Source organism: Photinus pyralis, unplaced genomic scaffold (genome assembly GCF_008802855.1).
Source record: "Photinus pyralis isolate 1611_PpyrPB1 unplaced genomic scaffold, Ppyr1.3 Ppyr1.4_LG5, whole genome shotgun sequence".
Lineage (NCBI taxonomy): Eukaryota > Metazoa > Arthropoda > Insecta > Coleoptera > Lampyridae > Photinus > Photinus pyralis.
Window position 1 is genome coordinate 7,831,029 of NW_022170596.1, and position 16,493 is coordinate 7,847,521.

A 16,493-nucleotide genomic window follows, 5' to 3' on the forward strand; every position below is an offset into this window, starting at 1 on the left:
ACTTCCAAAAGAACACGCTCCTGGCTTACTAGTAGGCTTGGGACACTTCGCGACCCGAAGGACCAACATTCAAATGAGTATAACTTTTGTTTGAAAAGTTATTTTAAAAAACTGTTCGACAGTTTTGTTCTTTAACTCGTTTAGTATGTACACAACAAATTTCGTGGAATTATCTCTATTTTCGTTGTCCCGCCAAGAATTGCAGTGGAACTTTTTTTTTCGAATTTTCAAAAACTAATTTCAGATTCGTGATTTTCATGTTAAAAAACCCCCAGATACCAAATTTCGTCGAAATCAGAATTTTTTTTTGCACCCTAGTTTAGGGGTGCGCCCTTTAGGGGTAGGAATTTTGAAAAAAAAATTGCAAAATCGGAAAGAGCATACCCAAAAACCTATTCAAAGACATGCCACCCGACTTTGTAACTCTTATGGTTGCTGAGAAAAAAATTAAAGAAGAAATGCAGATTTCAACACTCTTTGGGGGGTGGCTCCCAAACGAAACACGTTGGACCCTCGGTTTATTTGGAAAAAGTGCTTGTTTTGATGCCCTCTACAACCCGATTTTTTTTTTTCGAACGGTCGTGTAACACCCTGTATAACATACAAGGTGTCCAGAAAGGGTAGGGGATTTTGATAATTGAATAAAACAAAAAATGTAAGTTGTCAAATCCATTTTTTGTGTCAAGTTATAGGTAGTACCCTGCTAAATTATGTTGCAAAGATGATATTGTCTAAATGTCGATCTTCACGCTGCTGGCACTCCTCTAACCTCGAACGGAAGTTTAAAACAGCACGTTGACACATTTCTTGAGGGACTTCCGCCATTTCTGCCTAATGTTATGCTTTGACTGAGTCAGATTCCTCGGGTTATTAATTATTATACCTTACTTTAGAGGTGTCCCCATAAAAAATAGTCGCGGGCACTAAGATCGCGGGACTCCTAGGAGGCTAATTAACGGTACCCCTACGAGAAATCACTTGATGAGGAAATAGTGCGCTTACATGCTCAATTGCTATTGCAGACGTGTGGCAGGGGTGGCTTCGTCTTGCTGAAACCATGTTTTTTTATCAAAACCTTGAAACTGTTGCAACTCTGGAGCCACCAAATCTCTTAACATTGAACAATAACGTTCACTATTGACTGTGAGTGCTCACCCTCGTTGTTCTTCGTGAAAATACAGACCAATGATGCTTTTAGCGGACATTACGGGTGCGTTGCGCTAATAAGCCCCCCAGGTATGATCATGAAATTGATAGAAATGGATAGAGGACAACTTAATAACACGTTTTGAATAAAAAAATTTGCGGAAGAGGGCCTAAATTTTCCACAATCTTAATTAAAAGTTCACATCATTTTCTGGAAATCTGGTGTTATTTTACGTATATTTTGTCATTCTTAAGTTGGCAAAACTGAAAAATTTTATGTGACAGCTTTAATTTTCACTTTTAAACAAAGGTGACAGTAAATTTTTGTAGGAGGTTATGTTAACTTCTGCGTCTACTAAAATGAAATATGCTGGATTTAACGTGTATATTAACAGAATGTAATAAAAGTAGTACAACAGGTATAATATACAATACAATTTTAGGTTTTGTTTGACTTAAACACCAAATAAGCGACACTTCCATGTGAATGACATTTTAATGACACCACTTTTTGAAGCGTATACAAGCCTTTTTGTATGAATTGCCACTTAGTATCCACCGCCTAATACGGTCGAGAGGGGAAGGAACATCTCTCGCATTTTCCATGGATCGCAGCTACGTTAGCGATCGCCGCTTAACTTGGAACGCCTTTTTCGTATCGATCGCCGCTTAGCATCCACCGCCTAATACGGTCGAGAGAGGAAGGAACATCTCTCGCATTTTCCATGGATCGCCGATGCGTTAGCGATCACCGCTTAACTTGGAACGCCTTTTTCTTATGAATCGCTGCTTAGCAATGTAGGATGTAGAGAACTACTTACTGCTATTATGGTATAATTGAAAATACATGTATAAAGTTGTATATCATTATTTAAAGTTAATTAAATCGTGGAAAAATATCCTCTTAAGAAACTAACTAACTAATTAACTAAAGTTGGCACTCAAGAATGTTAAGAACACCACTACCAACTGAAAAACAATCATGAAATTTGGAGTAATATAACTTCACTTTCGACGAAATGAATTGAACTTTAAATTAAGATTGTGGAAAATTTAGGGCCTCTTTCGCTTCGTTAAGGTGCCCTCTATCCATTTATATCAATTTCATGATCGTACCTGGGGGGCTTATTAGCGTCACGTAACCGACATTACAGCCCACACAATGACTTTTGGACTATGACGTACGCAATAACGCGATAGATCCCCGGGTAGGGTTCCATGGCAACTAAAACTCCACAAAGTCAGGGCCGTAGCCAGAGGTACGCCAGGGCAGGCTGAGCCTCCCCTGAAAAATTTTAAGCCTGCCCTAGCCAGATTTCCGAATTTCTTATTGTAATTTACTAAGTAGTGTGCTAAAATATATAATTATTACTATTGACGATGTTGCGGTTATCAATTAAACGAACATATCTATGTATAACATGTTTTTTAAAACCCGCAACGCTGCACTGTCTATCGGTATAGAATTACGATATATCAACATCTCAAATGGCCGAGGGAGTCTCGTGAAGTCGGTGGTTTATCACAAATATTTGGTGAAGCTTTGATCTCTTAGCGCATTTTTCAACGAAGGCAAACATATCTCATATTGTAAACATTAGATTCTGCGCAGTCCCAACTTCATTATTTATGACAATATTTCTTCGAATTTGTAACCATAGATGCTTCTAGTATAGAAAAACATATCACATTTAGTAAAAATCGAAAACTAGAAATGTAATTCGCAAAGGGAAACACGTAGTAAAAAATCAAATGTGCGCATGCGCAAACTGCAAAATGACATCTTTTTTACTTACGAAAATCTCTGAAAAATTTTAACCATATACGCTTCTATTACGAGGACGATTGAGAAAATTTAATCTGGTTAAGAATCGGTAATTAAAAACTTTTAAATTTAAAAAATGCGAAGTACTACTTTATTTTGATGTATTTTTCTCGAGCATGTTATTAAATATAAAAGGTAGAGGATTGCGATTGCTTACCGTGAAAGAACAAGTGTGTAAAAGTAAGTGACATTTGATATCTGCTATCGTCTGTGCTGTTTGATGAGCATTAAATTCGTTCCAGGGTACATTTAATGTAGTAATTATAGGTCACTCTGAGAAATTCAGGGTTTCATTTTAGATTATTATTCATTATTTAAAAAAAATTCCACGTATGCTCACAAACCTAGTAAATTTTGAATTTTTTGTTAATTTAGGCCAGCCGAGTGGTTATTTGCAAAATAAAATAAGTGCTTATGAAAATAAAGCCAGTAGTGTTTTTTTGAAAACTAGAAATGCCATTACCTACATTTCAGATTTCAGTCTGGAGGCATATTCTCGATATCATTGGAACAAGTTTGTATACGCTTGTAACGCCATTTTGACGTAATCTTGAACCAATGGCATAGCAAACACACGTTTATGTATGCTTGCTTCATTTGTCATAGTTCAGGAATAGGCCGCCTGTCCTGAATGTTTGTGAGCCTGTCCTGATTATACAGTCTGGCTACGGCCCTGCACAAAGTAGTGCGCAAACCTAACCCCTAACCTGCGCCCATAGAACGCACCTTTACACCAACAGAACGAATTCAAAAATCCCCTACCCTCTCTGGACACTTTGTATAATATAATTTTTAAATAAATGAAACGCCTCTACAACAAATATTGGTTGTTTTTCATAGTACTCTAAATATCATATTAATATTTTATTTTCAACCGTAGTAAAAGCTACTGTTACAATGAAAAAACCAAATTTGGACCGCTACGTGTAAAAATTCTGAAATATCAAAAACTATGTACCTATGTACCTATTGATCGTTAAAGCTGGTTTTACATCAACAATAAATTGGTCAATTTCTTGTTCAAGTCGCTTTGACAAGAAAACTTGACGAGTGTAAACACAGAATTGGATGCAATAGCTTGATCAATCTCTTGTCGGGTTAGCGCAAGTTCTATTATTCTGATAATTTTTACGTCAATTCAGTATAGTACCAACTACCATCAACCAAAATAAATAATAGCTAATATAGCGATCTTCCTTTCTCTATTCCGTAATCTTCTATCCAAGACAGAGGAAAACATTTTTACACTTTTCACTTTTTTTGTACACAATTAAAAAAAATGACAACATAACCTTAAAATAATTAAAAGTTGTACAATGACTTTAAAACAACAAGAAATTGATCACGTTAACAGCAGTGTAAAACCAAAGAACTTGAGCAAGAAATTGTTCAATAAATTGGCAAATAACTTCATGAAGTAATTGATGAAGAAATTGTTGATGCAAAACTAGCTTTACAGCTAAATGCCACAATATTTATTCTTTAGCACAGTCACGAGCCCAGTCATTAATGGCAAAAAACGACCACACTCAAAAGCCATTATGTGGTATACAATGTATCTTATAATATTATTATTATTAATAATAATAGTAAGATTTATATAATATATAAATGTAATAGATTTCCAATGTGCGTGTGTGAATTTTATTTTCTTTTATTTTTTTTTATTTTTTTTAGAATCCTACATAACTTCTCCAGACACAGACACTAATCGTTACTTGATTTTAATCCGTGCGATTAGTTAACCAGGCTAGACCTGAGCTCTCACAAGAAACACCGACCATAATAATAATAATCTCAACACAACTTCCTGAACAAACAAACGCAATAAATACAAATAACGCAACATGCACTACAAAGACAGGCTCACCCAATAAAGTTACACGTCCTACTACAGTTAAAAAACACAATACTCTTTCTTCTCAGAAACACACCACGTTATCACAACCCACTCGCATTCAACTCAAACGCAAAAACCTAAACAGCACTACTAGCTCACAAAATACTGTAATATCTCCACCAATAACCCAAGCAACCACACAAATACAACCTCAAGAACAAAGAAACACGATAAATACAAGTAACGCAACATGCATTACAAAAACAGGTCCACCCAATAAGGTTACACGTCCTAGCATAGTTAAAAAACACAAAACTCCTTCTTCACAGAAAAACACCACGTTATCACAACCCACTCGTATTCAACCCAAACGCAAAGCCAAAGAAACACTTACTCAATAAACTCCATTTAAAATTGGTAATAGAGGAATTATTATAAAAAAATTTTTTGTTTTGTTTTGCTCTTTCCTGATAGCGTTGGCTATTGTGGCCATCAATAGCTATGTTGGTAAGTATGAATTACATACTATCCCTAGATTTCCAATGTGAGTGTGTGAATTTTTATTTTATTTTTTATTTTTATTTTTTTTTAAACCCTACATAACTTCACCAGACACAGACACAGACACTAATCGTTACTTGATTTTAATCCGTGCGATTAGTTAACCAGGCTAGACCTGAGTTCTCACAAGATACACCTACCATAATAATAATAATAATAATAAACCTTTAAACAAATATAGAAAACGAGGTCCTGGGTATGGCTATAGCATGTTCAAGACCAAGTTTTGCACCTCTAAGTGCGCATATAGGTATAAAATTTCATTTAGATGCTTTCATAATTAAGAAAGTTGGCACTGTGCATCTGACATACCCATCAACATAATTTTATATATGTATTTTATATTTTATTATAGTCCTGAATATTACGGATAGAAGTTAACGCACACATATAATTATGAATTTAATTGGTTCGACGGCGACGACATGCCCACTACTGTCGGATACCTATATCATTCTGGATCGCATTGACCAAGAGAATGAAAATCAAATCGATTTGAGTACTGACGAGGGCAATGGGAATGAAACAAAAGAGACCGATGACGATAATTGTTAAACGCGAGTACGATATTATATCTTGTCGGGATAAGTTAATCAATTTAGAACAATTATTCTTTTGAATGGATTGTGTTACCAATTTTTAATAATAAAATCATTTTTTTGAAGCTCACGCGAAGGTCGCTTTCAAGGTTCCTTGCTTGTCCCAGTTATAGCACAAAGATGTTTTAAGAAAACAGATTTTCGAGTATGGCGCCATCTTTAGCCTTCATGACGAGTATGGCACATATATCATGGATCAATGTGGAGCATGAACTTTCGGAAAATCCAAATGCCATACTGTAGCAAATCACCCAAAATTATTAACAAAAATGACATCTTTGTGCCGGTATGGCGGCTATGCGGGCCCGTCGCTGCGGTATGCCAGGTTGATTTTCGTGAATGACTGATTGAGGACTTGATGCTCATAAAAAATGAGCAAATCACCCAAAAAAAATACAAACAATCGACACTTTCAAATGAGTATGGCGGGCTATAAGGCCCACCGGAAAAGTATGGCATTTCGTTTCCGTCATTTGTTTTGTCACCGACTACCAGAAAATCCAAAGAATTTTGTGTAGCAAATTGTCCAAAATCATTAAAGTTTCCGACATGTTTAAACAATCGTCACGTAATAACGGCCCCACTCCCAGAGAGTTAGCACCATTTTCGTTTTGAGGAGTACCATTTTCGTTTTGAGGAGTACTTAATTAAACGTTTGAATGGTCGCCATACTTGTAGCAAATCACACCACAAAAAGTGTCACCATCTCCCGGTCTAAAAGAGATTTTCATGGCACCTGTTTGTATACTAAGCACAGTTCGAAATAGTTATTTATATAACAAGAGCGCGAAGTTCAATTTCGCGCATTGAGACTGAAGGTATTTTGACGAGGCGAAGCCGAGTCAAAACATCAGTCAAATGCGCGAAATAACTTCGCGCTAGCGTTATATACAATATTTTTTCTACAACTGAACCGATTGTTAATTAAATTTACTGTTTAAGTTCAACTTTGTCACGTGCGCGAAATACTTTTTTTCACTGTTGACGATTTCGCGCACGTTGTCAATAGCAACCTTACCTATTAATTAACCGTTTAAAAATCTAGTACTTCGCGTTTCGAAATCCGTCAGAAAATGACAGGTTTTTTTGACAGTTGTAGAAAAAAGTATTTTTTGTTTTGGTAAATTATTATTCAATTTAAATTTTTTAATTTTACATTACTTTGCCTGTGGTCACCTTTTGTCCGAGACTGTAATACTTACCATTGAATACCATTGAAGAGAGTGTATTTGCAACATGAACTGGGAGTTATGTTTATTCCAATGAATACAGGTATAGGTGCAGTAGTCAGAGACTTGTAGTAACAAGTCTTTGGCAGTAGTGCACACAAGATAAATAAAACTCTATCTATGTCTGTATGCATTAAATAGTTAACTTTATTAATTTGTAATTGTTTTATAAAGTTTTATATGAATTGAAAAGCTAAATCAACTGTCAAAAATAAATCCAAATCAATATATGGCGAAAAATACATATGGCAATAACCATGTAACATGAATAATAGAAATTTGAGTTGGATTTATTTCTTTTTTTAAATTATGTTAAATATAGAATCAAGACAATTTGTTTTTTGAACCCCAATATTACATTATTGTTACAATAGGTAGATTATGTGTTTTATTGAGCATCACCAATTCTGCTCAGCCGTTTCTTTTCCATAAGTCTAATTAAATCTTATTTATAAATTGTAAATATTAAATATGTAGTCACAAACTGTACAGCTTAATGTCTCGATATTTAAGTGGTTGGATGAGAACACGCAACCGGTTGTAAAAAATATAAAGACCAGCAAAATTGACAGTGTAAAAATAATATGATTACTTCTATGTACGGATAATAAAAGTACACGCATTCATTGTCTAATTTAATCATATGTTTTTACATTATCGTATTACAACTGTTAAAGGGTTATAAATACTTCAATTTAATTAGGTATCTACTATATATAATATATGTATATAATATATATTTTAATAATTTTACTCTATAATAATTTGTGTAAAATGTAATTAAACTGACATGCAACAGAGTATGGTTTGGATTATCTTATATAATAAATGGTGACTCATGATAACTGGGTACTCGCACCATGCCCAAAATCAACCCTATCTTTCTACAGCGGACCGCTTTAATACTGTATTGAAGCATAAGCTAAGGTACTGCAGTTCTACACAATATCTTCATCCTCAATAATGTACATATTGCGGATAATTACAAGCAGTTTTTGTAGATTCATTAGATAGTATAGTACAAAGAGATAATAAATCATTGAATAAATTAATACCTTATAATCTAAAATATATACTTAGATAGTACAATAAATAAATTATCGAATCACCTGGTATGACTAGAAACATATTTTGTAGATTTTACAAATAATAAACGGTTGTATTGGTCCCAACCAAGGAGAATTAAGAAGAAGAGAACTATTATTTTGTGGTTTGTTAGGAAATGTACCTCTCTTCAAAAATCTCTTGCCTTCATCCTCCTTGATCCCAGTACATTAATGTTTGTGAGATTATTATTAAAAGTAATGTAAGAAAGGCAATGGACATGCTTGCGGTTTAATTGGATTTGTGTATATAGTGTTTCCTTCAAGAATGCTGTGAAGTTCTTAAGAAATTAAATGCCAATTATTTATCTATACCTAGGTGTAATTTATTTTTTCTTAAAATAAAAGAATGTTTGTATGGATTAAAATTAAAACTTTGCAAGGTAGTAATAAAAATAGTTACCATTACTATAAAATATGTTATCACAATATTATTTTAGAGCTTCCATGGAAAACATTCTCTTATTTGAGTCAAAATCTGCGAATTAACGAAAATATATTTGTGTAGTGTATAAAAGGCTTCAATTAGGAACTTTTAAGAGATCCACAAAAATAACACATCTGTATGTAAGAACCTAAGGATTTACTGATATAACACAGGATATGTTATTCACTTCACTGGAGTACTCTTGAAGTAACTCTTTACACAACCAAACCCAAAGCCAAAATTTGCTGTACCTATAACAATTGTCACGTTCTTGTGAATGATCCATTCTACCATTATATTCCTACCTTGAATATGATTATACCTATCTTTATAAAATGGTTCTAGAACTAAGAATATGATCAAGCCTATGTCGGTGAATTGGCATCTAAAATATAAAAACAGCTTTAAACGTTATTGACAGGTACTTCTCTCATTTTTGACACAGAAAGAACCGTACATTTATATAAAACGGTGTGTCATGTGGACTTTTATTTACAGCATGGGTTATGATAGCGAGGGATGCAATCCGCTGTGGACGCGGACCATGGTTACATTATTATACTAGTAGAAACACGATGTACGCCCTCTCACGATGAGAACATGTTACACAAATAATTGCAAAAACATACCCTGTATCCTAGAATCACTTCGCTGCGTTTAAGATTGATTATTATCCACTCGTACTGATTGGGGATACTATAATTGAATGATGACTAGACTACATAATTCGGGAAGCTGTTGCTCACCCGCGAGCATTTAGTACGTTTAGTTATATTTACTTCCAGCGCTGAAGGAATGTAACAAGCAAGCGTGGAATGCTACTACTAATAAAGAAGAATATAAATGTAGTGTGTGCTATAAAGTAATAATTTACCATTTAATCATCGCAATGTTATATGAGACGAAAGGAAAATAGTAGATAAGTGTGCATAATTCGGACTAAGAAAATATATTTTCGTCTGCACAAAGAAATTAAAACAATTAGATTTAATTTTCGAATTTATAAAATGAGTATATGTCGCGATATATGGGTATAATTACCTTAAATTACACACTACATAGTATTTAGCAAAATATTTGCTTGCAATATTTGTCGAAAACAATAAATATAGGTACAAAATAAGTACGCGAAGTACTATTGTGTATCAGTCGATCAGTTAATATTGCACAATTGGATCTTAGCCCAACAAAAAAAAACGTATCTAAGAATATTAAATATTCAATAAATAGTATAATATATATTTTTTATATGTTACTTAATATTTATATATATTTATATGTTCTTATACCTAAATTAGTTCTAATCATATTAATTAATATGCAGCGCAAGGCTGGATAATTTGACTAGAGTGGCCCAGCCGAGTACTCGCTTACTGTCTCCCCGGTCTGAGACTGACTAACGTCCCTCAAAAGCATCAACTAACTTCTCAACAACTATTTGGCAAAAACGACAACTTGCATTTTGATATATAAACTTATATATTAGATAAAATTCATAAACTGCAAACCCATTGTTCTAAAATCGATATAGGTTTTAACCTGTACGGTTTCGCGCCACTCTCTGGTCTACCTTCTAAATTGCTATTATCTAAAATGTACAGATTAATATTATAATTGGTACGTTTGTAACGATTATGTTACTTAAAGTTTAGTAGAAATATATTATACTAATTTGTATAAGTATTATTAATTTATGTATAAATATGTCATAGCTTTTCTTAAATATAGCAGAGACACTTATACATCACGTATCTCTGTGAGTTTGGACTCCGAGTAAGTCTTTTGACTAGAACCACTGTGAACTTCTGCCTGGACTAATTTGGCATCTACTCGAAGGGCAGCATTACCTACTCTAATGATTTCGTATTCAATTACAGTTTAACACACAATACATACAATTTAGCGTAAATGTCAAAATAGTAATAGGTACATTTCACGAACGAGAAGACAAAACGGCCTGTACAATCAAACACTGATTTGTTATTTAATCACAGCCCATTTGGAAATTCTCGAATAATCAAGTGGACAATGCTGCCTAAAATAGCAATATTCCAGGCAAGTTCAAAAAAGGAAACCTTATCTTAGTAATAAAATGTGGCTATGACTAGTATACTAAATGGCTGATGGGTGCAGCTAAATTGCTTGCCGGGCTCTGAAAGCCAAGGTTAGTATGGTCGGTTTGCGTCCTTGGGCCTTTTTAGTTGCACTTTAAGTCTCTTCATTCCAATTTGAAAGCCGTTCATGGCTTGGATGGCTGCTTGGGCACTTGCTGGGTTGTCAAATGATACAAACCCTGCAATGAAATTAAATAGTTGATACTAATCTTTTCGAACAGAGAGAATGCATTCAACGAAAATATTAACCAACGTAGTTAAAAAAGGGTGCTGCAGTATTGACTAACCCAAATTAGCTAAGCAGTATAAAAAACGCTTACCGAAACATTTGCTTTGGTTAGTGGCACGGTCGATGAATACTTTTGAGCTGATCACATTTCCAAAAGGAAGAAACATTTGCATTAGTTCAGCATCACCAAATTCTTGAGGTAGGTGATAGATAAATAAATTACAACCTTCGGGTCCGGAGATCGAGCAACCTACACAAAAACATTGGATAAGTGATTTGGTCCAATTTCTGCGTGAAATGAAGTAATTGAAAATTTTTATTGCATCAGATATTTACTGAAATAAAAGTTTTTGAAAATATTAACCCGTGCTTAAATTTGGAAAATGTAATTAGTTAAATGCATCTAAATTAATTAATAAAAAAAAGAGCAATAAGAAAATGGTATTTCTAAATTGAGCACATCAACACAACAATGAAACAGTGGCGCTGGACTGTAGCCAATGCTGTACATTCAGTGCAGTATAACATCAAACACAAAGGACTTGATGCAACACCATAGATATGTAACATTTAATAAACGACAATAAATTTATTATTGAAGCTTGTTTACTAAGCAATGTTTCAATTTAATTGGGGGTGTCGTGATGAGATCTAGGTATATATTTAATATTTAAAATTTATGATCGATTTTGAAGCCTTACCTTCCCTCTGCGTGGGAACAACTGCAGACATGGGTGGAGGAATTGCCTGCGGGATCTGGCCGTATACCGCAGGATAAGCTGCTGACAAATGTGAACAAATCACACCAATACTTTCTCCATCAATGCAACTGTGCATGCTACATTAATTACTGAGCTTTTCCACTTTAATACCGTTTTCATAGAAAAGTTTAATGATTAAAAATTTGAAAACAGCGAGAAAGAGGATAAGTGATAAGTGAGTTTATAAACGTTTTCTTAAATAATATTATGTTAAATAAGTATTTCTGAGGTTTCACCCTAACAATATCAACGAAATTAAATTAAATTAAATTAACGCAAACTTTCATTGATAGTTATGTAATTATATGTAGCAGTAGTACATGTTGCAAAATTTGTGGTGGTACGTTATATTAGTATGATTGCTAGTTATGCAATTTGTTAGATGATAGTCACTTATTTAATAATAACAATGAATATATAAGTACATTGGGTGTTCAACATTTGACCAATAGGAAATAAACACGTACATATATTAAGGCTACAATACACAGTAAAGCAAAATATTAGTAGGTAAAATACAATACACTACAGCCAATACCAAACTAAAACATTTAGCAACTACTCTCTCGACAGAACAAGCTGAAACATACACAAAGCTCTAAAGGAGAGTATAAAACACACATAGAGGTTATTGATTACATCAACTATAAAGCCTACTATTAATATGTTTTCATGACGACACAACTTCATTACAGAAGGAAACTTACCCACGCCAGGATACGGTTGCATTCCAGGATATGCCGCATGTTGAAGCGCAGCCTCACCATTAGGCAGTCCCTGCGCTGGAATGGACAGATGAAGCGCATCTAAATTTCGATAAGTTTAGTTATCAGTCACAGATCAACCTGTTTGCTAAGAGCAAGTTATCTCTCACATTTTGCATTTGCTTATGTTAAAAAGGGAGGTTTCAATCAAAGTTGTTCCACCATATAAATATTTAAAAATACCATGAACGAAAGAGTATAGCTGTATCCCGTGTGTATATTATATATAGTGTGTAACACTGTAAAAATGGGCGGACGAGAGGAAAAAAACAAACATTTTTTCCACAAAACTGAACCTCCAAAATGTTTCGTTTGGAAGCAGTCTCAAGTAGATTGCGTTTCTTCTGTATTTTTTTCTCTGCTATCATAACACAAGGACGAAATTAACGAATTTGGCTAGGTTTTTGAGTATACTTTTTTGAGATACCTACTTAATTGTTACCCCCTGTATGATAAATGAATATTTTTAATTGTATATCATGCATGATGCCATCATAGTCATAATCAACATTTATTTTTTTCATCCATCATTGCTGGGATTAGGGTCGATAATTTTTTAAAACATATTTATAGGTTAAAAAGAACTGTTAACAAAATGTGCAGAGCAACTTGCTAAAAATAGAAGATGGTGTACTTACGAGCAGGATACGTTTGAGGAATACCATTAGTATATACAGCTTCGGTTCCTCCCGGCTGTCCGTTAGGTGTTTGTGCAGCTATATTGAAAGTTGGCATGGTAGGTGAAGGCAAGCTAGGGATGGTTCCATTTACTGGTTGTCCAGAACCTGTACCTATACCCACATCTGTCAAAATTGTAAACATGATGAAAATAATAACTACAATCGAATATATATACCGGGTGGAGACTTTTTCCAGGGTAATAACAAACTATCTCTAATATCAATCAAAACTCTATGTAACAGGGCCTTAGGTTAAACACAATTTAGGAGTATGTTCGACGCAGCGGCCGTTGAGAGTTTTGACGAAAGTATTAAAAAAAAAAGTGTGTAGTTAAACCTCCATCCGGTATATCATGATTATTATAGATAACATAATATAGCTCACCTGATGTGGGCGGAACGACGGAGTTAGCCATTCCGTTAAGAGTGGCATGTGGAATTTGTGTGGCTAATGCAGCCATTGGATTGATGTATGTACCCTGTGCAGTCGCTGCTGCCATTAAAGCTGCTTGTTGCTGTAATTCCAACAGGGAAACATGACGGTATTATAATTGTACTTAATAGGACACGCAGAAGAATTTCAATTTCCAAAGTTACTAAGCTACATATTATTCTTAGAAATGTGTTATTGTATTTATAAGTATTCGAAACTTTACATTTTAAAACTATTTTGCATGCTTCGTAGAATAGTTAATTGTTTCCAAAACTTACCTGTGCATAAGCTCCATAGGCTCCAAACTGGTTGAACACGAAAGGGTTGAGGAGACTCATATTTCCAGCCATCTGCTGCATGCGTCTCAATTGACGTTCCTTTTCAGTATCTGCAAACTTTACCACTAAGCTGGAAGAAGCTCCCTGCAAAGATTATCCACTTTTAGCATTCGGAATGATACCTATTACAGTTATTAATTTATGTCGCAAGTATACCAAATACCGAATATTTAAAAGTGTATCAAACAATTTTTATGCTTTCATTGCGTCGAGTTTTTGTCGTAACCCCTAAAAAATTTCATTAATTATGTCAAAATGACAACAGTAATACGAATAATAAGGGTTAAGTAACTCAACAAAGCGAATAACCCATTTCATTAACAAGGGAAACCTAATCTTACTATGTATGCTGGACACGTTCCAGGATTTCTTGCACGTGGGATACCAAAGTGGAAACAGATGTGGGTATTCGCAAACCACTAAGAAAAACTGTTTGCATTCCTATCGTCAACAGGTGGTCAGTTATTTATTTTAGGATAACATTTCAACCTCAATTAATTTTGCAAGTATTTTGTACGTTGAAACGTACATCTATATCAGATGCTTCTACGGCATCCTATGCGATTTGAATATTAATATTTATCACCGCAAATTTGAAATGCGTCGTTTTTATGACCCTAGAAGAGAGAAAACTGTTCATAAATACAACAGAATAGCGAAAGGATGATTGAAAAGCTGCAGGATTTTTCTGTGCACTCATCTGTTTAAATTCGTCGAGGTTTATGCGTGCCTCCTTTTCGTGAATTTTAGTTATCGTAGGCTCAAAGTGGTTCTAAAAATATTTTATATAAAACTGTCAATAAAGCAGTTTTGAAGAAAAGCTCCTACTGATCCAAGGAACCAATTCAATCGCGTAGGTTCAAATGTAGAGCAGCGGCGTGGTCACAATCTCGCTCTGACAAGGGCTTTCCTTTACACCGCTGTTCGCACAAATCTATTAGAGATCGTTAAATCCAAACCCGGCTGGAGAGCGCCATCCAATTCCGCGTGTCTCCTCATCGGATCAGCGCTCCGTCGAAGAGACATTTTGTTATTGAATGCCGCAGGATGCTTGGGGACGAGGGAATTTAGAGTGAGTGTTAGAAATACCAAGCAATAAAAATTCTCTTTACTGCCGACATTTTGACATTTCAGATACAAACTTAAAATTTTACAAAGAAATGTACCATTGCAGTGTTCGCTCGCCTAAACACACCGAGTTATACGAGTTTTTACTCTTATCACTAAAACTGTCGGGGGAATTTTGAATGGCAACTTCATTCTCATACAAATTAAATAAGGCGTCCCATTAACTGGAAGAACGAGTGACCCTGTGGGTAAAATATTAAACATGCATGAGGCTGTTTTATACTTCCCTTTAACGCTCTTTCTATGCTGCTAATGGAAATTGCAAGATTACAGGAACTTAGTAGATTATATTTTAATGAAAATTTCTTGTATTTACGAGAGATCTCAAAAACCACTACATTTTTTACGCAAAGGAAAATGTGATAAATACTAGCGCTCATTAATAAAGCGTAAATGGGTACGTTAAAAATTCTCTACTAATTCACAAAAACTATATGGATAACAGCTCTGCCTCGAATCCTTGTCGAACCATCCCTCAAAATTAATATTTTAAATCTTTTTATTAGAGGCTGCACTAGTTGTACCTATGTAGGAATAGATGAATTGTTTCCGCTAATTTTTGAGTTGGACAAACCCTTTTAAAAAGGGATTCAGCACGGATCTTTGACCTCGTAGAAATAGATTGGCGGATGTTCGACATCGCTCTCTCTTTTCGATTTTCGTTCTCTAGTTAGACGAGGAACAGACGGACGGGCAAAACCATCAAATAAGGGGAATTTCTTTCGAAAAAGTATTACTGTATTAATACAATACGCTGATATTTTTTACAGTATCGCTTACTAAGTTAGCGATGGACCCATCTCGTACATGGGATGTACACAAATAATGAATGGAACATTAATTATTACCTTACTAATTCGTCCAGAATACTCCGAGTTATTTTTTTTAGCGCATTTTTTATCAATTAATTTAATCTTTCATGGTACTCTAGTGAAAGGTCTCAACGAAAGAAGTTAATTTCTACCAACCATAGTCCTCCTCCTCGACCCCTTATCGTGATCCGATATAAATAATTCCTTATGTCAAGAACATTGTCGGAGGAGGGTACTCGCAAAGGGCGATTGGGACGCGAAAAAACATATCTATTGGCGATTGGTGTACGCTGTACTTGCGGTCTATCTTGGAAATAAATGCACTTTAGTTATTTATTTCTAGTTTCTACCCTCTTCGTTGCTTCTGGGACAACGCGAGATTTAACATAGGATTTTTACAAGTGTATGTACTATGTACCTACTACCTAGGTACATTTACATAGAGATGTGTTATAATAAAATTTTACATGCGGCATACATTACATTTTTACTATAAGTACGTGC

The 16,493-nt window shown here is 34.6% G+C and overlaps 1 protein-coding gene across 4 annotated transcripts; it reads right to left on the bottom strand.

Annotated features, from left to right (window-relative positions):
* Positions 1-7,323: 7,323 nt before the first annotated feature.
* On the bottom strand, positions 7,324-14,167 carry LOC116171569 (CUGBP Elav-like family member 4). 4 transcript variants are annotated; one of them, XM_031488489.1, is made up of 7 exons: positions 13,990-14,167; positions 13,664-13,793; positions 13,237-13,389; positions 12,542-12,640; positions 11,775-11,855; positions 11,165-11,323; positions 7,324-11,023 (listed from the first exon to the last, which is right to left on the bottom strand). In XM_031488489.1, the coding sequence occupies exons 1-7, from the start codon at positions 14,068-14,070 to the stop codon at positions 10,896-10,898; spliced, it is 831 nt and encodes a 276-aa protein (XP_031344349.1). In that variant the 5' UTR covers positions 14,071-14,167; the 3' UTR covers positions 7,324-10,895. The 4 variants fall into 4 exon arrangements, with proteins under 4 accessions (XP_031344349.1, XP_031344348.1, XP_031344347.1 ...); XM_031488488.1 differs by having other exon boundaries at positions 11,775-11,852; positions 13,237-13,401; positions 13,990-14,163; XM_031488487.1 differs by having other exon boundaries at positions 13,237-13,401; positions 13,990-14,163.
* Positions 14,168-16,493: the final 2,326 nt, after the last annotated feature.